This window comes from Mobula hypostoma, chromosome 11 (assembly GCF_963921235.1).
Source record: "Mobula hypostoma chromosome 11, sMobHyp1.1, whole genome shotgun sequence".
NCBI lineage: Eukaryota > Metazoa > Chordata > Chondrichthyes > Myliobatiformes > Myliobatidae > Mobula > Mobula hypostoma.
In genome coordinates, this window is record NC_086107.1 from 40760674 (window position 1) to 40783132 (window position 22459).

Sequence of the window (22459 nt, forward strand, 5' to 3'; positions counted from 1 at the left end):
CTTCTTTGACTGTGGGATTGCTGAGATGAGGGCGTTGAGTTCTTCATAGAACTTGTCTTTAATGTCATCTGGGTTGGTCATGGTGGGAGTGTAGGCACTAATCAGCGTAACACTCTTCTTGTTTGCAAGTGGGAGCTGAAGTGTCATCAGGCGGTCGTTGATGCTCTCTGGGTGCTTGGTGAGTTTACGGGCGAGGTTAGAATTGATGGCAAATCCCACGCCTGCTTCTTGTCGTTCAGCGCTGCTGCGACCGCTCCAGAAGAACGTGTATCCACCACTACGTTCTGTCAGCTGGCCCTTGTCTGCTAGGCGCGTTTTGCTGAGAGCTGCTATGTCCACGTTGTAGCCAGCTAGCTCTTTTGCAACCAGTGCAGTTCTTCTCTCTGGTCTGTCTGCCTTGATGTTATCTCGCAGAGTTCTCACGTTCCATGTGCCAAGGTTGAGCACCATCACTGTTGTAGGTCGACCGCTGTGAGGGATCCCCACCAGCCGCGGTAAGCTGGCCAGGGTGAAGTGAAGCAGACTATGTTTGAGGCACCTTTTCCAGCCCCTTCCTCCATGGAGGTGAGCAGAGCGATCCTAAAGAGGGCTGCTCAGACACCCAGGGGGCTGCCGAACTCAACTGCTGCTTCAGTCCAGTAGAGAGCGACCCTATGCCCTGGGCTGCCTGTGTGCAGGTTTGTGACTGCAGCTTCCAGTGTATCCGTACCTGCTGCTTCGCCACTCCCCCATCGCCACAGGACTTTAGGTTGCACGTTGGGTTTGAAGTTATGACTTGCGCTTGACTTGGATTAAAGTGAGGGAGAGTTGCGCAGGTCGTCAGCCTCACTCTCTCGTCCCAGCCCATCTGGACCCAGTGGCAAGACATAGTCGAGACGGCTGGAGATAGGTCAGGATGCAGTGGATGGCCAGCAGTGTTCTGTGTGTCTCACTGTGCCCTCTTAGCGCTCCACGACACATTGCTGAGAATCACCTTTCTGCCTGTTGAACCAGTGATGGTTTCTTCCACGTAGTCCGCCGAATCCAGGCTTCACACGCTAGGTAGACAAGCCCTGAGTGTTGTGGGTCTACGGCGGTTCTTGGCGTGTTCGCAAGCCTCCCTACCCATTGTTGGGCATCCTCATCCGTCTTTGCAGCCATTGGGAGATATCTCCTCTTCCGCCTGCACTGCCGTTGGGATGATCACCTTGGTTACTGGCCTTTGAGATAAAAGGAAACCTCCATCAGTCTACTTGTACATTGTAAGTGATGCACTGAAACTTGGTGCACCCAGTGTGAAGTTTGTGTAGGGACAAAGAGAACCATCTAGGCTCCTTCTGCTACCACACATGGAGGGGGAGAGTCTAAATCGGAAAGGCTCTTAAGCAATGTAAAGGGCAAGTACTGGAAGGGGCCACATGAGTGACATGGTACTATCTTTTTTTTTAAAAGACACTTGCACTACTGAATGTAATGACCATGAATGTAAAAAATGCACTCTTTTTTTCTTCTGCTGATTATTTTTATTATTAAATTTTATTTTTGAAGTGAAAAAAGCATGGGTGGAAAATCATAATTTGTCTGTCTGGGAGGATGGTAAGGATATAAACTATTATTATGTACTTGAATATACATTTGAACAACTTTGACCTTTAGGCATATAACTTGGGATTATACAGCGGCTATACTTTATTAGGAGTTTGAAGAGATCTGGCTTGTCAACAAATACATTCAGAAACTTCTATAGTTGTACCCTGGAGAGCATTCTAACAGGCTGCATCACTGTCTGGTATGGAGGAGCTACTGCACAGGACCGAAAGAAGCTGCAGAAGGTTGTAAATCTAGTCAACCCCATTTTGGGCACTAGCATACAGAGTACCCAGGACATCTTTAGGGAGCGGTGTCTCAGAAAGGCAGCGTCCATTATTAAGGACCTCCAGCACTCAGGGCATGCCCCTTTCTCACTGTTACCATCAGACAGGAGATACAGAAGCCTGAAGGCACACACTCAGCGATTCAGGAACAGCTTCTTCCCCTCTGCCATCTGATTCCTAAATGGATATTGAAGCTTTGGACACTACCTCACCTTTTTTAATATACAGTACAGTATTTCTGTTCTTGCACATTTTTAAAAATTTATTCAATATGAGTAATTGATTTATTTTAAAAACGCAAACAACAGGAATTCTGCAGATGCTGGAAATTCAAGCAACACACATCAAAGTTGCTGGTGAACGCAGCGGGCCAGGCAGCATCTCTAGGAAGAGGTACAGTCGACGTTTCAGGCCGAGACCCTTCGTCAGGACTAACTGAAAAAAGAGCTAGTAAAAGATTTGAAAGTGGGAGGGGGAGGGGGAGATCCAAAATGATAGGAGAAGACAGGAGGGGGAGGGATGGAGCCAAGAGCTGGACAGGTGATTGGCAAAGGGGATATGAGAGGATCATGGGACAGGAGGTCCGGGGAGAAAGACCAGGGGCGAGGGGAAACCAGAGGATGGGCAAGGGGTATAGTCAGAGGGACAGAGGGAGAAAAAGGAGAGTGAGAGAAAGAATGTGTGTTAAAAAATAAATAACGGATGGGGTACAAGGGGGAGGTGGGGCATTAGCGGAAGTTAGAGAAGTCGATGTTCATGCCATCAGGTTGCAGGCTACCCAGACGGAATATAAGGTGTTGTTCCTCCAACCTGAGTGTGGCTTCATCTTTACAGTAGAGGAGGCCGTGGATAGACATGTCAGAATGGGAATGGGATGTGGAATTAAAATGTGTGGCCACTGGGTGATCTTGCTTTCTCTGGCGGACAGAGCGTAGGTGTTCAGCAAAGTTATCTCCTAGTCCGCGTCGGGTCTCGCCAATATATAGAAGGCCACATCGGGAGCACCGGATGCAGTATATCACCCCAGCCGTCTCACAGGTGAAGCGTCGCCTCACTTTGAAGGACTGTCTGGGGCCCTGAATGGTGGTAAGGGAGGAAGTGTAAGGACATGTGTAGCACTTGTTCCGCTTACAAGGATAAGTGCCAGGTGGGAGATCAGTGGGGAGGGATGGGGGGGACGAATGGACAAGGGAGTCGCGTAGGGAGCCGATGGGACATCAACCGTTTCGACTTCACAGCACTTTGTCCCCATTCCAACCTCACTCCTTCGGAACGCTCTGCTCTCCTCTCCCTCCGCACTAATCCTAACCTTATTATTAAACCCGCCGATAAGGGGGGGTGCTGTTGTAGTCTGGCGTACTGACCTCTACCTTGCCGAGGCACAGCGACAACTCGCGGATACCTCCTCTTATTTACCCCTCGATCGTGACCCCACTGAGAGGCACCAGGCCATTGTCTCCCACACCATCACCGACTTTATCCGCTCAGGAGATCTCCCATCCACTGCTACCAACCTTATAGTTCCCACACCTCGCACTTCCTGTTTCTACCTCCTACCCAAGATCCACAAACCTGCCTGTCCTGGCAGACCTATTGTCTCAGCTTGCTCCTGCCCCACCGAACTCGTTTCTGCATACCTCGACACGGTTTTATCCCCCCCTTGTTCAATCCCTTCCTACCTATGTTCGTGACACTTCTCACGCTCTTAAACTTTTTGATGATTTTAAGTTCCCTGGCCCCCACCGCTTTATTTTCACCATGGATGTCCAGTGCCTATATACTTCCATCCCCCATCAGGAAGGTCTCAAAGCTCTCCACTTCTTTTTGGATTCCAGACCTAATCAGTTCCCCTCTACCACCACTCTGCTCCCTCTAGCGGAATTAGTCCTTACTCTTAATAATTTCTCCTTTGGCTCCTCCCACTTCCTCCAAACTAAAGGTGTAGCTATGGGCACCCGTATGGGTCCTAGCTATGCCTGTCTTTTTGTTGGCTTAGTGGAACAATCTATGTTCCGTGCCTATTCTGGTATCTGTCCCCCACTTTTCCTTCGCTACATCGACGACTGCATTAGTGCTGCTTCCTGCACGCATGCTGAGCTCGTTGACTTCATTAACTTTGCATCCAACTTTCACCCTGCCCTCAAGTTTACCTGGTCCATTTCCGACACCTCTGTCCCCTTTCTAGATCTTTCTGTCTCTGTCTCTGGAGACAGCTTATCCACTGATGTCTACTATAAGCCTACTGACTCTTACAGCTATCTGGATTATTCCTCTTCTCACCCTGTCCCTTGCAAAAATGCCATCCCCTTCTTGCAATTCCTCTGTCTCCGCTGCATCTGCTCTCAGGATGAGGCTTTTCATTCCAGGACGAGGGAGATGTCCTCCTTTTTTAAAGAAAGGGGCTTCCTTCCTCCACTATTAACTCTGCTCTCAAACGCATCTCCCCCATTTCACGTACATCTGCTCTCACTCCATCCTCCCGCCACCCCACTAGGAATAGGGCCCCCCTGGTCCTCACCTACCACCCCACCAGCCTCCGGGTCCAACATATTATTCTCCGTAACTTCCGCCACCTCCAACGGGATCCCACCACTAAGCACATCTTTCCCTCCCCCTCCCTCTGCTTTCCGCAGGGATCGCTCCCTTCGTGACTCCCTTGTCCATTCCTCCCCCCCATCCCTCCCCACTGATCTCCCTCTTGGCACTTATCCTTGTAAGCGGAACAAGTGCTACACATGCCCTCACACTTCCTCCCTTACCACCATTCAGGGCCCCAGACAGACCTTCCAGGTGAGGCAACACTTCACCTGTGAGTCGACTGGGGTGATATACTGCGTCCGGTGCTGCCGATGTGGCCTTTTATATATTGGCGAGACCCGACGCAGACTGGGAGACCACTTTGCTGAACACCTACGCTCTGTCCGCCAGAGAAAGCAGGATCTCCCAGTGGCCACACATTTTAATTCCACATCCCATTCCCATTCTGACATGTCTATCCACGGCCTCCTCTACTGTAAAGATGAAGCCTCACTCAGGTTGGAGGAACAACACCTGATATTCCATCTGGGTAGCCTCCAACCTGATAGCATGAATATCGACTTCTCTAACTTCCGCTAATGCCCCACCTTCCCCTAGTACCCCATCCGTTATTTATTTTTATACACACATTCTTTCTCTCACTCTCTTTTTTCTCCCTCTGTCCCTCTGACTATACCCCTTGCGCATCCTCTGGGTTCCCCCCCCTTGACTTTCTCCACGGACCTCCTGTCCCATGATCCACTCATATCCCCTTTGCCAATCACCTGTCCAGCTCTCGGCTCCATCCCTCCCCCTCCTGTCTTCTCCTATCATTTTGGATCTCCCCCTCCCCCTCCCACTTTCAAATCTCTTACTAGCACTTCCTTCAGTTAGTCCTGACGAAGGGTCTCGGCCTGAAACGTCGACTGTACCTCTTCCTAGAGATGCTGCCTGGCCTGCTGCGTTCACCAGCAACTTTGATGTGTGTTAATTGGTTTATTTGTTTGTTTATTTATTATGTTTTATTTTATTTATTTTTTTCTCTCTCTGCTAGATTATGTATTGCATTGAACTCCTGCTAAGTTAACAAATTTCTCATCACTTGCTGGTGATAATAAACGTGATTCTGATTCTGATTAAGATAGACAGCACAGACAATAATAATGATGGCTGGTTCTTTGCTTGCAAAGATCAGGAGGGAAGAAGAGTCCTGAGGAGCGAAGACATGATCATTGGTGACTGTAGAGGCCAATTCTGGATCTGCAGGCTCTGGAACAGTAGGGACATGAAAACAGCTGGATGCAGGTGCTTAGGTAGTAGGATTATTGCTGCTTCTCCTCTTCAGCAGTCGCTCTTCTGGATTCCTCAAAATTCTTGGCTGATCAGCATTCTCCAGAGGTCTCTGTCACAGGCCAGCTGCTGCCAGTCGTTGACCTCAATATTTGCCTGAGAGAACTGCTGCTTTAGTTGTTCTGTGTACCTCTTGCACGGGGCACCACGATGTCTCTTGCCCTGAGAGAGTTCTCTGTAGAGAACTGCTTTCAGTAACCTGAAGTCATCTGTGCGAGACATGTGGCCTGACCAGTGGAGCTGCTTGAGCAGCAAAGTGGCTTCAATGCTTGGAAGTTGGGTCTCCTCCAGGATCTTGTTGTTGGAGACACGATCCTACCAGCTGATAACCCATGATGGAGCGGAGGCAATGCTGATGAAAGTGCTTCAGCAACCGGATTTGCTTGCGGTACAAGACCCAGGCGTTGGAACCGTATAGCAGTGTTGTGACGACAGCAGCCCTGTGCACCTGGATTTTTGTGCACAGACATAGCTGGTGGCGAGTTGATTGTCAACGTTCCTTACTACCACAGCATCATTGGAGATAACCCTGCCCTGGTTGGTGAACTACTCAACCGTGGTGCTCATCAAAGGTGATTCGACGTGGGTTGTAAGTGCCATAGGGGTGCTTTTGATGGGGAATCATTGTTTTCTTCAGACTGACCATTAACCTGAAAGCTCTTGCAGCCTTGGCGAGTTGAGTGACTGCAGCCTGTAGGGTGTCCTCAGTGTGTGTGAGAAGATCACAGCCATTCACATATCGTAGCTTGAAAATGGGCTCTTGCATGGTTTTTGTTCGGGTGAGAAGGTGGCAGAGGTTGAAGATATTTCTGTCAATGCGAAACCGAATGTAGATGCTCTCCAAGGTCAGCACAGGCACAGTCAGCTAAATCGCTTAAACTTTCTGTGAATTATTAATCATCTTGAGTGTTTGAGATTTTGCGTATGAAATCTAGTGCAAATGTGCTGGAGCAACAAATGGACAATCCCAAAGAGCATTCTTTTAGAATGAGAGAGCTTATAGAACAGAAACAGGTCCTTTTGCTCTCTGACAGTCAAGTACCCATTTACACTAATTCTTTCTCTTTACTGTTAACTGTTCTCTTCACCCTTCCCTCAGATTCAATTACATGCTGTAATATTTGGAGAAATTTACAATGACAATTAATCTACTAACTTACACATCTTTGGCATTGGGAAGGAAATTGAAACACGGAGAGGAAATCCACACAACGTCAGGGTGAACATGCAGGTTATACCAGCAGCATCAGTGAACCAGTAGCTATATTAGCAACACTACCATGAATACCAATTGTATAAATTCAAATTATTATTTCAAATGAGTGCTTCATGCCCTATCTCCTAACATTCTGTAGAGGAATGCCAAAAGTTCATCATAATCTGATGTACATATCTTGGATCTTTTTTAAACTGTGTATAGCCTAGCATAAGTTATTGAGTCACCCAAAAAAGCTAGAGCACGAAGTCTGCGTTAACAGGATATGGAGCAAATATCAACAGCATTAGACAAGGTCACATTAGGCAAGCCTGCTAATGATTTTTGAGAATGTAACTAGTGGAATAGATGAAGGAAAACCAATGGATGTAGTGTGTTTGGATTTTCAGAAGGCCTTGATAAAATCCCATGGAAGAGGTTAGTGTACAAAATTAAAATATATGGGATTGGTGGTAATATATTGAAGATGAAAAAAAATTGGTTGACATTCAGAAAACAATAGGAATAAATGGCAGTGGGTGGCTTTTGGGCACTTAAAAATGTGATAAATAATTTGAATGAGGTAACCATATGTATAAAGTTTGAAGACTGGAAACTGGGTGGGATTGTGGGTTGCAATGAGGATTTGAGGAGGCTTCATGGCAATTTAGGATAATTGAGTGTGTGGGTAAAAGTGGCGGATGCAAAATACCATAATCTGGGGTTATAGGAGAAACAGAAAGTTAGGGTATTATTTGAGTGGCGATTGGGAAATATTGATTAACAAAGGGACCTGAGGGTCTTTCTCCATCAGTCACTGCAAACGAACATGAATGCAGCAAGCAGTTATGGTTGATTGTATAGTGACTTCACTGTAAGAGGTTTTAAGTACAGATACAAGGTTAAATTGCTGCAATAATGTAGAGTTTAGGTGGCCCTATGCCTGGAGTATTGTGTGCAAATTTGATCCTGAGAAAGGATATACTTTTATAGAAGAAATGCAGCAAAGGTTTTTCATACTGTTTCCTGCAATGGTAGGACTGACATATGAAGGGAGATTAGATTGATCACATCTATACTCAGTGGAGTTTAAAGAAACGAAAGGAGATCTTGTTGAAATAAACAAAATTCTTGCAAGTTTAGACAGGATATGTCCCCTGGGTAGGGGTGCATCTGGAAAGAAGAAGTGAAAGTTTCTTGGGTTAAGACATTTAGGACTAAGAAGAAGCAAAATTTCGCCTCTGTGGTTAGTGAAATTCTGGAATTATCTACAACATATGATTATAGAGACCAAGTTGGTGAATATGTGCATGAAGGTGATAGATTTCTAGATACACTAGACATCAAGATACTGAATTTGGGGAAGAGTGCAGGAATATGGTATTGAGAAAAAGATCTGCCATAATCCCACTAAGTGGCAAAGTAAGCTTGAAGGACCAAATCAAAGGTTCAAAGGTTCATTTATTATCGAAGTATGTATGCAGTATACAGCTTTGAGATTTGTCTTCTCCAGATAGCCGTGAAACAAAAAAAACTTGGAAGTTGTTCAAAGAAAAATATTAAACACCAACCCCCCCAGCACAAAAAAAACTTACAAATCGTGCCGGATTTAAATCGTGCAGCGGCAGCAACCCCTCACCGCACAAAAAAACTTACAAATTGTGCCAAATTTAAATCATGTGGTGGCAGCAAGAACACCGAAACCCCCCGCCCCCCAGTGTAGAGAAACAGATTGTACAAACTGCAAGAACAAGCACTACCTCTCCCCGCACAGAAAAAACTTGCAAAGCAAATTGTCTGGATGGCAACAAGAAAGAGTGGGCTAAAACACAGAATACGAAAGACATAAAACCGAAGAGAGTCCAGAAAAATCCATAAATCGCAGAACTTCGGTAATATCCTCGACAGCCACAAGGAAGAGGGAGACTACTTGAATGTAGAGGCAGAGCAACGAGGGAGATAGGTCATCACGCACACCCACAGACACCTCATCTGGCAGCAACGAGTGATAGGGAGGGAATCACTTTATCTGGCAGCAGCAAGAGGCAGATAATTGGTGCTGAATTCTCACTCACCTTCTGCATTCACCTCGATGTTACAATCTTCCTCGATGCTATAATCAATTTAGAGTCGACAATGGACTTGGACCCCGTCTCTAAGCTTCGCCACGAGGCTGACTGCGCTCATTCTCAGACAGCAGAGTGCTAGATCACTCAATTGATCTCCAGACTGTTCATTGCAGACTCTTAACAGTTTCAGAAACACATTTAAGATAAAAAGATGATGCACATGAAGTGAAATAAACAGTTTTGTGGACTATCTGGTAGATGTCACCCGAGGAATCATTGTTTGCCGGTGGCATCTTGTCTGAAAGCAAATGACCTATTCCTACTTCCTATGTCTCTACTTTTTCTTACTTGTTACCTTAAGCATCACTCATTTCAGTATTTATTGAATTTTTAGGAAAATGTAAGCACATGTATTTAGATATGGTGTTGTAAATATAGCTGGAATACTTAAAGCAAAGTGTCTTACAGCATATGAATAAACCTTTATCTGCTTTGCCTCAGTCAGGGGTTCCCAACCTTTTTTAAGCCATGGACCCCTACGATCAACTAAGGGGTCCATGAACCCCAGGTTGGGAACTCCTGTGCTAAATGTTAACTTAGCCTATGACTCTTATTTTGGGTGATTCATTTGGATTTTAAAGATGTTCTAAGATCCTTTGAGTAGTGAACTCAGTAGGTATTCTGTTTGGCAATCTACTTTTTACCACAGCTGTGAAAAGAAAGTTTTAATCATTTAATTTGTTGCTTGTTTGGAGAATTTTGCTATTTAATGAATGGATTTTTGTAACCATTTTCAGCCAATATACAAAGATATGTTAAGGAACCACACCCAGTCAAGACTTCTGGCATTCAGTGATTTGCATTTTTGTACATTTTCTAATTTTTATCCTATTTGGTTAACTCAGTAAAACTAATGATTATTGAGAGTTGTCTTCTCAAGATAACTATTAGAGACCTTTCCCTGGGCCTGGAACCCATTATCACCAGACCACTGTCTTCTGATTGTTACAAATCTCATCACACCACGATACTTCCCCTCAACCACTTCCAACTTGAGTTCTCTAACTCAGCACTGCCTCTCTTATCCAAGATCGTCAAATAGAACGCTCTGGGTGGGCAGATTGTCTCTGCCTTTTCTTGCCACTGAATTCATTTCGACAGTATCTTGACTCTTTCATGTCTCCTTTTTTCTAGTCCCTTCCCATTTGCTTCCAGGAGAACTCTGCTATCCTCTACCAAGTTCCCTGGCCCAACAATTCCATTTACCATGGACACCCAGTCTCTTTATACCTATATTTCTCCATCAGGAATTTCATAGCCATTCATTTCTTTCTGGAAAAAAAACTCATCCAATACTCCTCCACTAATACTCTCCATCTTCCTGGTAGAACTTATCCTCACTCTCAACAACTTCACTTTTAATTTATTTAACTGTACAAATCAATAGTGTAGCAGTGGTCACCTCTATGGGCCCCGGTTACACCATCTTATTGGCTCTGTGGAGTAGTACTTGTTCCAAACCCTTCTCTAACTCCTCCTTTGTTACATCAGTGACTGTATTGTGCTGCTTCTAGTACTCGTGGAATTTGTCAAATTTCTCACCAACTTTCACCTTGTATTCAAATTCACCTGGGCTATTTCTGATACCTTTTATTGCCTGGATGTCTTTGTCACCATCTCGGGCAATAAATTATCCACCGATATCGTCTATAAATCTACCTCACACTTCCTCCCACACTATCTCATATAAAGACATCACCTTCTGCTCTCTGTTTCTCTGTCTTAGTTGCATCTGTTCTCCTCAAGATGAGACATTCCAGTCCAGGACTTCTGAAATTTTTTTCTTCAGGAAATGTAGCTTCCCCTCTGCCGTAGTTGATTAAGTCCTCACATGTTTCCTCCATTTCTCACACTTCTGCTCTCTTGCATTCCCCAACCCCCCTGATAAACACAGATAACTTTCCCCTACTCCTTATCTATTACAAAGTACAAAAGTAAAAAGTAAGTACAAAGCCTGTAACACATCACCATGGTTCACTGATGCCATCTTGACACTAACCTCCCCATCTAGTATGCTGTCTTTTACCATTTCCCCAAGCTCCAATGAGATCCACGACCAGCCACATCTTCCCTTCCCCACGCCCATCCCTTCTGCTTTCTGCAGGAATGGTTCCCTCCATGACTCTGATAAATTCCCCTCCAGTCTTAGGAATGAAATGCTTGTTACTACACCATCCTCCAGGAAACTGAATGGTTGCTGCAGAAGTGGCAGACATTCACATGCACTTCCTCCTCCCTGGTCGATTTTATGCTCGCAATGTGGTCACCTCTATGTTAGCAAGATCAGGTGTGGACTAGGTGACTGTACTTAGAGCACCTGTACTCTCTCCAGGTGTCATCTTGGCCTTTCAGTTGCGTATCATTTCTATTTCCCTTCCACACCTTCACCAAACTGTCTTGTTCTCAGCCATCTGTACTGCTATAATGAGATTAAATGCAAACTAGTAGGCTACATCCTGATGGTATGAGTATTGAATTTTCCAGTTCTGGGTATGTTCACCTCTTATGTTCCTCTTCCAGTCACATCAGTTCATCCATGTTATCTCTCCCTTTGTTTCCCTTATTCCATTCTCCACCACTTCCCCCCCCCCCATCCCCCTTCATTCTGTGGACTCAACACCTTCCCCTACCTGGTTTCCTCTGCCCATCACACACTTGTCTATCTACAAACCCCATTTCCAGAAAAGTTGGGATATTTTCCAAAATGCAATAAAAACAAAAATCTGTGATATGTTAATTCACGTGAACCTTTATTTAACTGACAAAAGTACGAAGAAAAAGATTTTCAATAGCTTTACTGACTAACTTAATTATATTTTGTAAACATACACAAATTTAGAATTTGATGGCTGCAACACACTCAACAAAAGTTGGGACAGAATTAAAATAAGATTGAAAAGTGCACGGAATATTCAAGTAACACTGGTTTGGAAGACTCCACATTAAGCAGGCTAATTGGTAGCAGGTGAGGTATCATGACTGGGTATAAAAGTAGCGTCCATCAAAGGCTCAGTCTTTGCAAGCAAGGATGGGTCGTGGCTCACCCCTTTGTGCCAAAATTCATGAGAGAATTGTTAGTCAGTTCAAAAGGAACATTTCTCAACGCAAGATTGCAGAGAATTTAGGTCTTTCAATATCTACAGTACATAATATTGTGAAAAGATTCAGAGAATTCAGAGACATCTCAGTATGTAAAGGGCAAGGTCGGAAACCACTGTTGAATGCGCGTGATCTTCAAGCCCTCAGGCGGCACTACCTAAGAAACCGTCATTGTATTGTGACAATTATAGCCACCTGGGCTCAGGAGTACTTCGGAAAACCATTGTCACTCAACACAGTCCGTCGCTGCATCCAGAAATGCAACTTGAAACTATTATGCAAGGAGGAAGCCATACATCAACTCTATGCAGAAACGCCAGCGAGTTCTTTGGGCCCGAGCTCATCTCAGATGGACCGGAAGACTGTGGATCCATGTGCTGTGGTCAGATGAGTCCACATTTCAGCTAGTTTTCGGAAAAAACGGGCGTCGAGTTCTCTGTGCCAAAGATGAAAACGACCATCCTGATTGTTATCAGCGAAAGGTGCAAAAGCCAGCATCTGTGATGGTATGGGGGTGCATTAGTGCCCACAGCATGGGTGAGTTGCATGTATATGAAGGTACCATTGACTCTGAGGCGTATATTAGGATTTTAGAGAGACATATGTTGCCATCAAGGCGATGTCTCTTCCCGGGACGTCCATGCTTATTTCAGCAGGACAATGCCAGACCACATTCTGCACGGGCTACAACAGCGTGGCTTTGTAGACACAGAGTGCGTGTGCTTGACTGGCCTGCTGCCAGTCCAGATCTATCTCCTATTGAAAATGTATGGCGCATCATGAAGAGGAGAATCAGACAACGGAGACAACGGACTGTTGAGCAGCTGGAGTCTTATATCAAGCAAGAATGGACAAAATTTCCAATTGCAGATCTACTACAATTAGTATCCTCAGATCCAAAACGATTAAAAAGTGTCATTAAAAGGAAAGGTGATGTAACACAATGGTAAACATGCCACTGTCCCAACTTTTGCTGAGTGTGTTGCAGCCATCAAATTCTAAATTTGAGTATGTTTACAAAATACAATTAAGTTGGTCAGTAAAACTATTGAAAATCTTTTCTTTGTACTTTTGTCAGTTAAATAAAGGTTCATGTGAATTAACATATCACAGATTTTTGTTTTTATTGCATTTTGGAAAATATCCCCACTTGTCTGGAAATGGGGTTTGTACTTGGGTTTTTCTTCTCCCTTTGCTTCACCTTTCGTATCCTCTTCCAAACCTGTTTTGATCTGCTCATCATCCCTCTCTTATATGGGTCCACCTGTCACCTATCAGTCTGTCTGACCTCTGCCTTCATATATACTGGCGTACTTCCCTCTGCACTCTTGGTCCTGATGCAAAGTCTCAGCCCCAAGCATTGACCTCCACATTTGCTGCCTGAGTCACTGAGTTTTTTCAACATTTTATTGGTGTTTGCTTTAGATTCCAGTATTTGCAGTCTCTAATGTCTCCAACCATTAGATGTTGATGCTCTGAGGTTTTGGAATTCTTCTGACAAAACTCCATATGAAAAAAATACTAATTAATGTTCATGAAATTTCACCATGAGAATAAGAAATTACTGAATAATAATAATGTTATTATAAAACAATTATTATTTTTATATTATACATAATTATAAAATAATTATTATATACTGTGTTTAAATAGGATTATTAATAATACATTGTTTAATAAAATTGACTTGGAAAGCAAAATTTGGAAAAGGTTAATTACACAAGGTGAGTTTAATTCTGACAATTGTAAAGCTTTACATGTATGATACAGAAAAGCTGATTTAATAATATTTCTCCATGATTACTTAGAGAGAAACGGGAAAACGTTAGCTGGATTACCATGACCTCTATGGTTGATTTCACTTGTCCTAATTATCCAAAACAAAAGGCAAATTCTGCTTTATTAGTACTTCACCTTAGTTTCCTTGTTTTGTTCCTTACTTAGTAGCTATCAGTCTGTCTTGAACTACGCCTTCCAGTGTCCTTGTCTAAATAGTCAAAAAGTTTGAAGGCTATATGGGAGAGAAAAAGGTTAAGTTGTTCTTTGAGCAGGTTAAAAGGTCAGCATGACATCATGGGCTGAACGGCCTGTCTACTGTACTGTTCTATGTCCTGATTAATCATTTTATTTTGTTTTCATTTTCAGCTCCAGAAGTTCTCAGTGCCCATCAGTATACCCAACAATGTGACACATGGAGCATAGGAGTCATTATGTATACTTTGTAAGCAAATTCCGGAGAAAATTAATGTTAATTTTATGTGGGATGTGTATGCACTTGTGTGATTTACGTAATATAAATAACAATCCTGATACTTCCTGATTAATTGCAAAGCTCATTAGCAATTGCCAGAATTATTTTGAAAAAGGTAATTATGTTGTAGCTAAATAGTCATGAAAATCTGTATATGATAGATCTGTTTGTCTCCTAGAGGAAGTTACTGACTTACCAAATTTACATAGTTATTAACAATATAGAGTTAAACTGGATGCTTTAAAGTATAATTAAAAGGTACAACAATTAGAACAAACAAAAACATTAAATATTTGTCATTGATCCTTTTTTAAAAAACCCTGTTTTTATCTTGGCATTTTCTCTGATTCCTTTATTTAGATCCATGTCCATGCAGGCTTTCAGAGTTTAAATAATCTATTTCTGTTGTTATTTCTTACAACAATTTTCCTTTTTATTTCTTCTAGCCATATATGAATGCTTATTCCCCTTTATACCTTTCCAGCATTCATCATATTTAAATTTTACATTCTATTTTCTTTCAAGCAAATTTATTTATTTTATTTTTTATTTATTAAGATACAGCAGGAAATAGACCCTTCCAGCCCTTCGAGTCATGCTGCCCAGCAATCCCCAATTTAACCCTAGCCTAATTATGAGAGAATTTACAACAACCAATTAACCTACCAACTGGTATGTCTTTAGATTGTGGAAGGAAACCTGCATGATCACAGGGAGAATGTGCAAACTCCTTACAGACACTGCCAGGAAATGAATCCGGGTTGCTGGTACTGTAAAATATTTTGCTAACAGCAATGCTACCGTCCCATATTTGTTATGCCAGTCTTCCCAGTACTCCATAGTTTCAACTTTTATGCTACTCATTATTTCTGTCACATTATTATTCTTTGCTCAGTGGGATATGTCAGTAATGGAGAGAGAAGAAAAACTGTGTATAGAAGGTTCCGTGGGTCCCATTGGGTCTGCCATCTGGAATGAATGTACAGTGGATTCTGATTAATTGGGCCATCAGTTAATTGGGGCAGGCATTTATTTGGGACAACTCTTAAAGGCTAAAAACTAATCGAGAAAATAGCTGTGATTTCCTTTGTTTATTTGGGACACTATGCCACTTAATAGGGGCAAGAAACTTCTGCCCAATAGTTTCTGACTAATGTCATTTGCATGCACTTGTGTGGCCATTAGACACTACACCATGTTTAGCATGATCTGTTTTTAAGTAGCATGAGTTGCTTGTGTTTGTGTTCAAAAAGCAGTGATTTTTGTCACTGATATTTGGTAATCAATAAGCAATAAGACAACAGTAACTTTTGCACACTGTGGTTTAAAGCATTCAAGCTTGGAGATGACAGAAATGGCTGGGAGTGAAAGTGAAATGATTTCAATACTTCAACAAGTTAATCATCTTGAATATTACAATGAAAATAAAGATTTGGAGGATTTAATCATCTAAACCATTGTTTGAAGGCCGTACATTATCTGCATTAGGCATCTACGCTGATTTTGTTTGTTTACTGTCAATCAAAAGAACATGGCAGATTAATTCCGTAAGCCATAAGGCATAGGAGCAGCATTAGACCGTTTGGCCTATCTAGTCTGCTTCACCATTGTCATGGCTGATCCATTTCCCTCTCAACTCCATTCTCCTCCCTTATCCCCATATTCTTTAACATCTTGACTAATCAAGAACTCACCAAACATCACCTTAAATGCACCCAATGACCTGGCCTCCACAACCACCTATGGCAACAAACTCTATTGATTCACCACCTTCTGGATAAAGAGACTCCTCTTCACCTGTGTTCTAAATGGATCTTCCTCTGTTTTGAGCCTATGTCCTCTGTTCCAAGATTCGCCCACTAAAGGAAACATCTTTTTCACAGCAGGCCAGGCATCATCTATAGGAAGAGGTACAGTCAATGTTTTGGGCCAAGACTCTTCATCAGGACTAGAAAGGAAGGTAGCAGAAGTCAAAATAGGAAGGTTCACCACTACACTGTATGTAGTCCTGAACACCATGCTGTGAATTCTTGGCCTGAAGGGAAGTTGTTGCGGGAAATTGATGCTGAGATGGTAGGTCAGTCATGATCTCATTGTATGGTGGAGCACTGATGAGAGGGTTAATGACCATAAGACAAAGGAGCAGAATTGGGCTGTTCAGCACATCAAATTTGCTCCATAATTCTATCACGACTGATTTACCTATACCTCTCAATCTCTATTCTCCTGCCTTCTCCGGATAATATTTCACACCCTTACTGATCAACAACCTGTCAAACTCAGCATTAAATATACCAAAACATGAGAAAATCTGCAGATGCTGGAAATCCAAGCAACACACACAACATGCTGGAGTAAGCCAGGCAGCATCTATGGAAAAGAGTAAACAGTCGACATAAACACAAGGAAATCTGCAGATGCTGGAATTTCAAGCAACACTCACAAAAAATGCTGGTGAATGCAGCAGGCTAGGCAGCATCTATAGGAAGAGGTACAGTCGACGTTTCGGGCCAAGACCCTTCATCAGGTCTAACTGAAAGAAGAGATAGTAGGAGATTTGAAAGGGGGAGGGGGAGATCTGAAATGATAGGAGAAGACAGGAGGGGGAGGGATGGCGCTAAGAGCTGGAAATTTGATTGGCAAAAGGGATATGAGGACGGAGAAGAGAGAGGATCATGGGGCGGGAGGCCTAGAGAGAGGGAAAGAGGGGGTGGAAGCTCAGAGGATGGGCAAGGAGTATAGTGAGAGGGACAGAGGGAGAAAAAAAGAGAGAGAGAAAAAAAATTAATAATAATGAATAAATAACGGATGGGGTAAGAAGGGGAGGTGGGGCATTAACGAAAGTTAGAGAAGTCAATGTTTATGCCATCAGTTTGAGGGCTACCCAGACAGAATATAAGGTATTGTTCATCCAACCTGAGTGTGGCTTCATTTTGACAGTAGAGGAGGCCGTGGATAGACATGTCAGAATGGGAATTGGATGTAGAATTAAAATGTGTGGTCAGTGGGAGATCCTGCTCTCTCTGGCAGACAGAGCGTAGGTGTTCAGCGAAACGGTCTCCCAGCCTGCATTGAGTCTCGCCAATATATAAAAGGCCGCATCGGGAGCACCGGACACAGTATATCACTCCAGTCGACTCACAGATGAAGTGTCGCTTCACCTGGAAGGACTGTCTGGGGCCCTGAATGCTGGTGAGGGAGGAAGTGTAAGAGCATGTGTAGCACTTGTTCCGCTTACAAGGATAAGTACCGGGAGGGAGAATGGTGGGAAGGGATGGGGGGGATGAATGGACAAGGGAGTTGCGTAGGGAGCGATCCCTGCGGAAAGTAGGGGGGGTAGGGAAAGATGTGCTTAGTGGTGGGATTCCGTTGGAGATGGCGGAAGTTACAGAGAATTATATGTTGGACCCGGAGGCTGGTGGGGTGGTAGGTGAGGACAAGGGGAACCCTATTCCTAGTAGGGTGGTGGGAGGATGGGGTGAGAGCAGATGTGTGTGAAATGGGGGAGATGCATTTGAGAGCAGAGTTGATGGTGGAGGAAGGGAAGCCCCTTTCTTTAAAAAAGGAGGACATCTCGTTCGTCCTGGAATGAAAAGCCTCATCCTGAGAGCAGATACGGTGGAGATGGAGGAATTGTGAGAAGGCGATGGCATTTTTACAAGAGACAGGGTGGGAAGAGGAATAGTCCAGGTAGCTGTGAGAGTCAGTAGGCTTATAGTAGACATCAGTAGATAAGCTGTCTCCAGAGATTGAGACAGAAAGATCAAGAAAGGGGAGGGAGGTGTTGGAAATGGACCAGGTAAACTTGAGGGCAGGGTGAAAGTTGGATGCAAAGTTAATGAAGTCAACGAGCTCAGCATGCGTGCAGGAAGCAGTACCAATGTGGTCGTCGATGTAGTGAAGGAAAAGTGGGGGACAGATACCAGTATAGGCTTGGAGATGGATTATTCCACAAATCCAACAAAAAACAAGCATAGCTGGGCCCCAGACAGTCCTTCCAGGTGAGGCGACACTTCACCTGTGAGTCAGCTGGGGTGATATACTGTGTCCGGTGCTCCCGATGCGGCCTTCTATATATTGGCGAGACTCGACGCAGGCTGGGAGACCGTTTTGCTGAACGCCTATGCTCTGTCCACCAGAGAAAGCAGGATCTCCCAGTGGCCACACATTTTAATTCCACGTCGCATTCCCATTCTGATATGTCTATTCATGGCCTCCTCTACTGTCAAGATGAAGCCACAGTCAAGTTGGAGGAACAACACCTTATATTCCGTCTGGGTAGCCTCCAACCTGATGGCATGAACATTGACTTCTCTAACTTCTGTTAATGCCCCACCTCCCCTTCGTACCCCATCCGTTATTTATTTATTTATTTATTATTAATTTTTTTTCTCTCTCTCCTTTTTCTCCCTCTGTCCCTCTCACTATACTCCTTGCCCATCCTCTGGCCTTCTCCCCCCCCCCGCCTTCTACCTAGGCCTCCCGTCCCATGATCCTCTCCCTTCTCCGGCCTCATATCCCTTTTGCCAATCAATTTTCCAGCTCTTAGCTCCTTCCCTCTCCCGCTTGTCTTCTCCTATCATTCCGGATCTACCCCTCCCCCTCCCACTTTCAAATCTCCTACTATCTGTTCTTTCAGTTAGTCCTGATGAAGGGTCTTGGCCCGAAACATCGACTGTACCTCATCCTATAGATGCTTCCTGGCCTGCTGCCCATTTTTTGTGTGTAGCTTGAAATTCCAGCATCTTCAGATTTCCTCGTGTTTACGTCGACTGTTTACTCTTTTCCATTGATGCTGCCTGATTTGCTCCAGCATGTTGTGTGTGTTGCTTGGATTTCCAGCATCTGCAGATTTTCTCATGTTTTGGTATATTTAATGCTGAGTTTGACAGGTTGTTGATCAGTAAGGGTGTGAAATATTATCCGGAGAAGGCAGGAGAATAGAGATTGAGAGGTATAGCGTGATAGAACCATGGAGCAAATTTGATGTGCTGAACAGCCCAATTCTGCTCCTTTGTCTTACGGTCATTAACCCTCTCATTGGTGCTCCACCATACAATGAGATCATGACTGACCTACCATCTTAGCACCACTTTCCCGCAACAACTTCCCTTCAGGCCAAGAATTCACAGCATGGTGTTCAGGACTACATACAGTGTAGTGGTTAACCTTCCCAGCTTCTTACCTATCTATTTTTGACTTCTGCCACCTTCCTTTCTAGTCCTGATGAAGGGTCTTGGCCCAAAACGTTGACTGTAACTCTTCCTATAGATGCTGCCTGGCCTGCTGCATTCACCAGCATTTTTTGTGTGTGTTGCTTGAAATTCCAGCATCTGCAGATTTCCTCGTGTTTGCATCTTTTTCACATCCACTTTATCTAAGCCTTTCATTCTTCTAAATTCCAGCCAGTACAGGCCCAGGGGATTCAATAGCTGATCATATGATAATCCTCTCATTCTCAGAATCATTCTTGTGAACCTCCTTTGTACCTTTTCCAATGTCATCATGTCCTTTCTTAAATAAGGGGCCCAAAACTGCTCACAATGCACTGTGAGGCCTCACTAGTGCCTTATTTAGCCTCAGCATTACATCCTTGCTTTTATATTCTAGTCCTCTTGAAATGTATGCTAACATTGCATTTGCTTTCCTCACCACCAACTCATCCTGCAAGCTAACCTTTAGTGAATTCTGCACAAGAACTCCAAAGTCCCTTTGAACCTGAGTTTTGTATTTTCTCCTCGCGCGCCAGTCAGCCAGTCTTCTATCTGTGCTAATATCATTCCTGTAGTACCATGTGGCACCTTGTCAAAGTCTTCTGAAAATCCAAGTAAACAACATGCACTGAGTCTCCTTTGTCTATCCTGCTTTTTATTTCCTCAAGGAATTCCAACAGGTTTTTCAGACAGATTTCCCCTTAAGGAAGCTATGCAGACTTCGGCCTGTATTACCATGTTCCTCCAAGTATCTGAAAACCTCATCCTTGACAATCAACTCCAACATCTTCCCGACCACTGAGGCCAGGTTAACTGTCACATAATTTCCTTTCTTCTGCTTCCCTCCCTTTCTGAAGAGTGGAGTGGCATTTGCAATTTTCTATTCCTACAGTTATTCCAGAATCTAGCGATTCTTGAAAGATTGCCACTAATGCCTCCACAATCTCTTCATCTACCTCTTTCAGAAACGTGGGGTGTAGTCCATCTGGTCCAACTATGTTATCTATTGTAACTTCAGACCTTTCAGCTTCCCAAGCACCTTCTCCTTAGTAATGGCAACTGCACTCACTTTTGCACCCTGACACTCTTAGATTTCTGGTATACTACTAGTGTCTTTCACAGTGAATACTGACGCAAAATGCTTATTAAGTTTGTCTGCCATTTTGTTGTCCCTCAATACTACTACTCCTGCATCATTTTCTGGATGGCTAATATCCACTCTTGTCTCTTTACTCTTTGTATATCTGAAAAAAAAAGTTTTGGTATCATCATTTTTCATCATCATATTTTATCGTTTCTCTCCCTATGGTTTTTAAATTGCCTTCTGTAAGAACTTTCCAATCCTCTAACTTCCCACTAACTTTTGCAAAATTATATACCTTCTCTTTTAGTTTTATATTGTCCATGACTTCCCTTTGTCAGCCATGGTTGCTTCATCCTCCTTTAGAATACTTCTTCATATTTGATGTGTCTTTCTTGTGCCTTCAAGTTGCTCCCAGACACTCCAGTCATTGCTGTTCTGCCATCATTCCTGCTAGTGTCATCTTCCAATCAACTTTGGCCAACTCTGTTCTCATGTAATGCCCTTTATGCCACTGTAATACTGATACATCAGATTTCATCTTCTCCCTCTCAAACTGCAGGGTAAATTCTAATATTCGATCTCTGCCTCCTAAGGGTTCCTTTATCTTAAGCTTCCTAATCAAATCTGGTTCATTTTAGAACATGCAATCTAGAATTGCCTTTTCTTTAATGATATCAACCATGAGCTGCTCCAAAAAGCCATCTCATAGACATTGTACAAACTCCCTCTCTTAGGATCCAGCACAAACCTTTTTTTCCTGATATCCTTGCATATTGAAAACCCCATGGCTATTGTAGTGTTGCCCTGTTGCATGCCTTTTCTATTTCCCATTGAATTTTATATCCCACACTTCAATGAGATTCTTTCCTCATTTGGAGATCTGTATATAACTCTTATCAGGGTCTTTTCATCCTTGCAGTTTCTTAACTCTATCCTCAAGGATTTTACATATTGTGATTCCATGTCATCTCTTTCTTAAGGATTTGATTTCATTTTTTTTTAAACCAACACAGCCATCTCATCCTCTCTGCCTTCCTGCCTGTACTTTTGATATAATGTGTATCCTTGGATGTTAAGCTCCTAATGATGATCTTCTTTCAGCTTCAGCTTAGTGATGCTCACAATATTCTACCTGCCAATCTAAAAATATGCTCCATCATTGCTGCCATCATGTCAAACTGAATATTGTGCAAAGGTTTTCCTGTCCCACCATAATTCATGAAACTCTTCAGATAGTAATCCACTACATGTAGTACAAATTCCATAGGAATTAATTGCTTTAAGATCTCTGGTCCTGGAGGACTATTGGACAGAGATAAATTGATATTGAATGGATAAGCAATGTGCATAATTGTACTAATGACTTGAGGATCACTTGTCTTGCGTACATGCTGTATACTCTTAAAATCCTCTTCTGTGATTATGGATAAAGCAAGAAATCAATAAATCCTGCAAAATTGAAACAAATGTTGAGCAGTTTATCTGGAAAGAGAAACGGGGACTTTATCTGAAGCGTTAACTCTGTTTCTTTTTCTATCGATGCTGTCTAACCTATTGTGAATTTCCAATATTTTCTGTTTCTAGATTAACTTGATAAAGTTTATATATACTTTGGCATTTAGTATGTGTTCCATTGTTGTACTATTCCTAGGCTATTGTTGAAATAAAATTATTATCAAAACTATGCAAACTAAGGAATATAAAATCAGTTTTAGTGAGAAATAAGAATTATTTTGATTTCTTTAGAAACATAGAAAATAGGTGCAGG

At 43.1% G+C, this 22459-nt stretch overlaps 1 protein-coding gene across 11 annotated transcripts in view; it reads left to right on the top strand.

Moving 5' to 3' along the window:
• stk33 (serine/threonine kinase 33) overlaps window positions 1–22459 on the top strand; it is a 247047-nt gene that overhangs the window by 135515 nt on the left and 89073 nt on the right. For all 11 annotated transcript variants that reach the window (XR_010019651.1, XM_063061885.1, XM_063061886.1 and 8 more), the window contains one exon: window positions 14289–14364. Coding sequence is in view for 10 of the 11 variants with exons in the window: in XM_063061885.1 (XP_062917955.1) it covers window positions 14289–14364 (76 nt within the window). In the remaining variant the exon portion in view is untranslated. The remainder of the gene's footprint in view (window positions 1–14288; window positions 14365–22459) is intronic.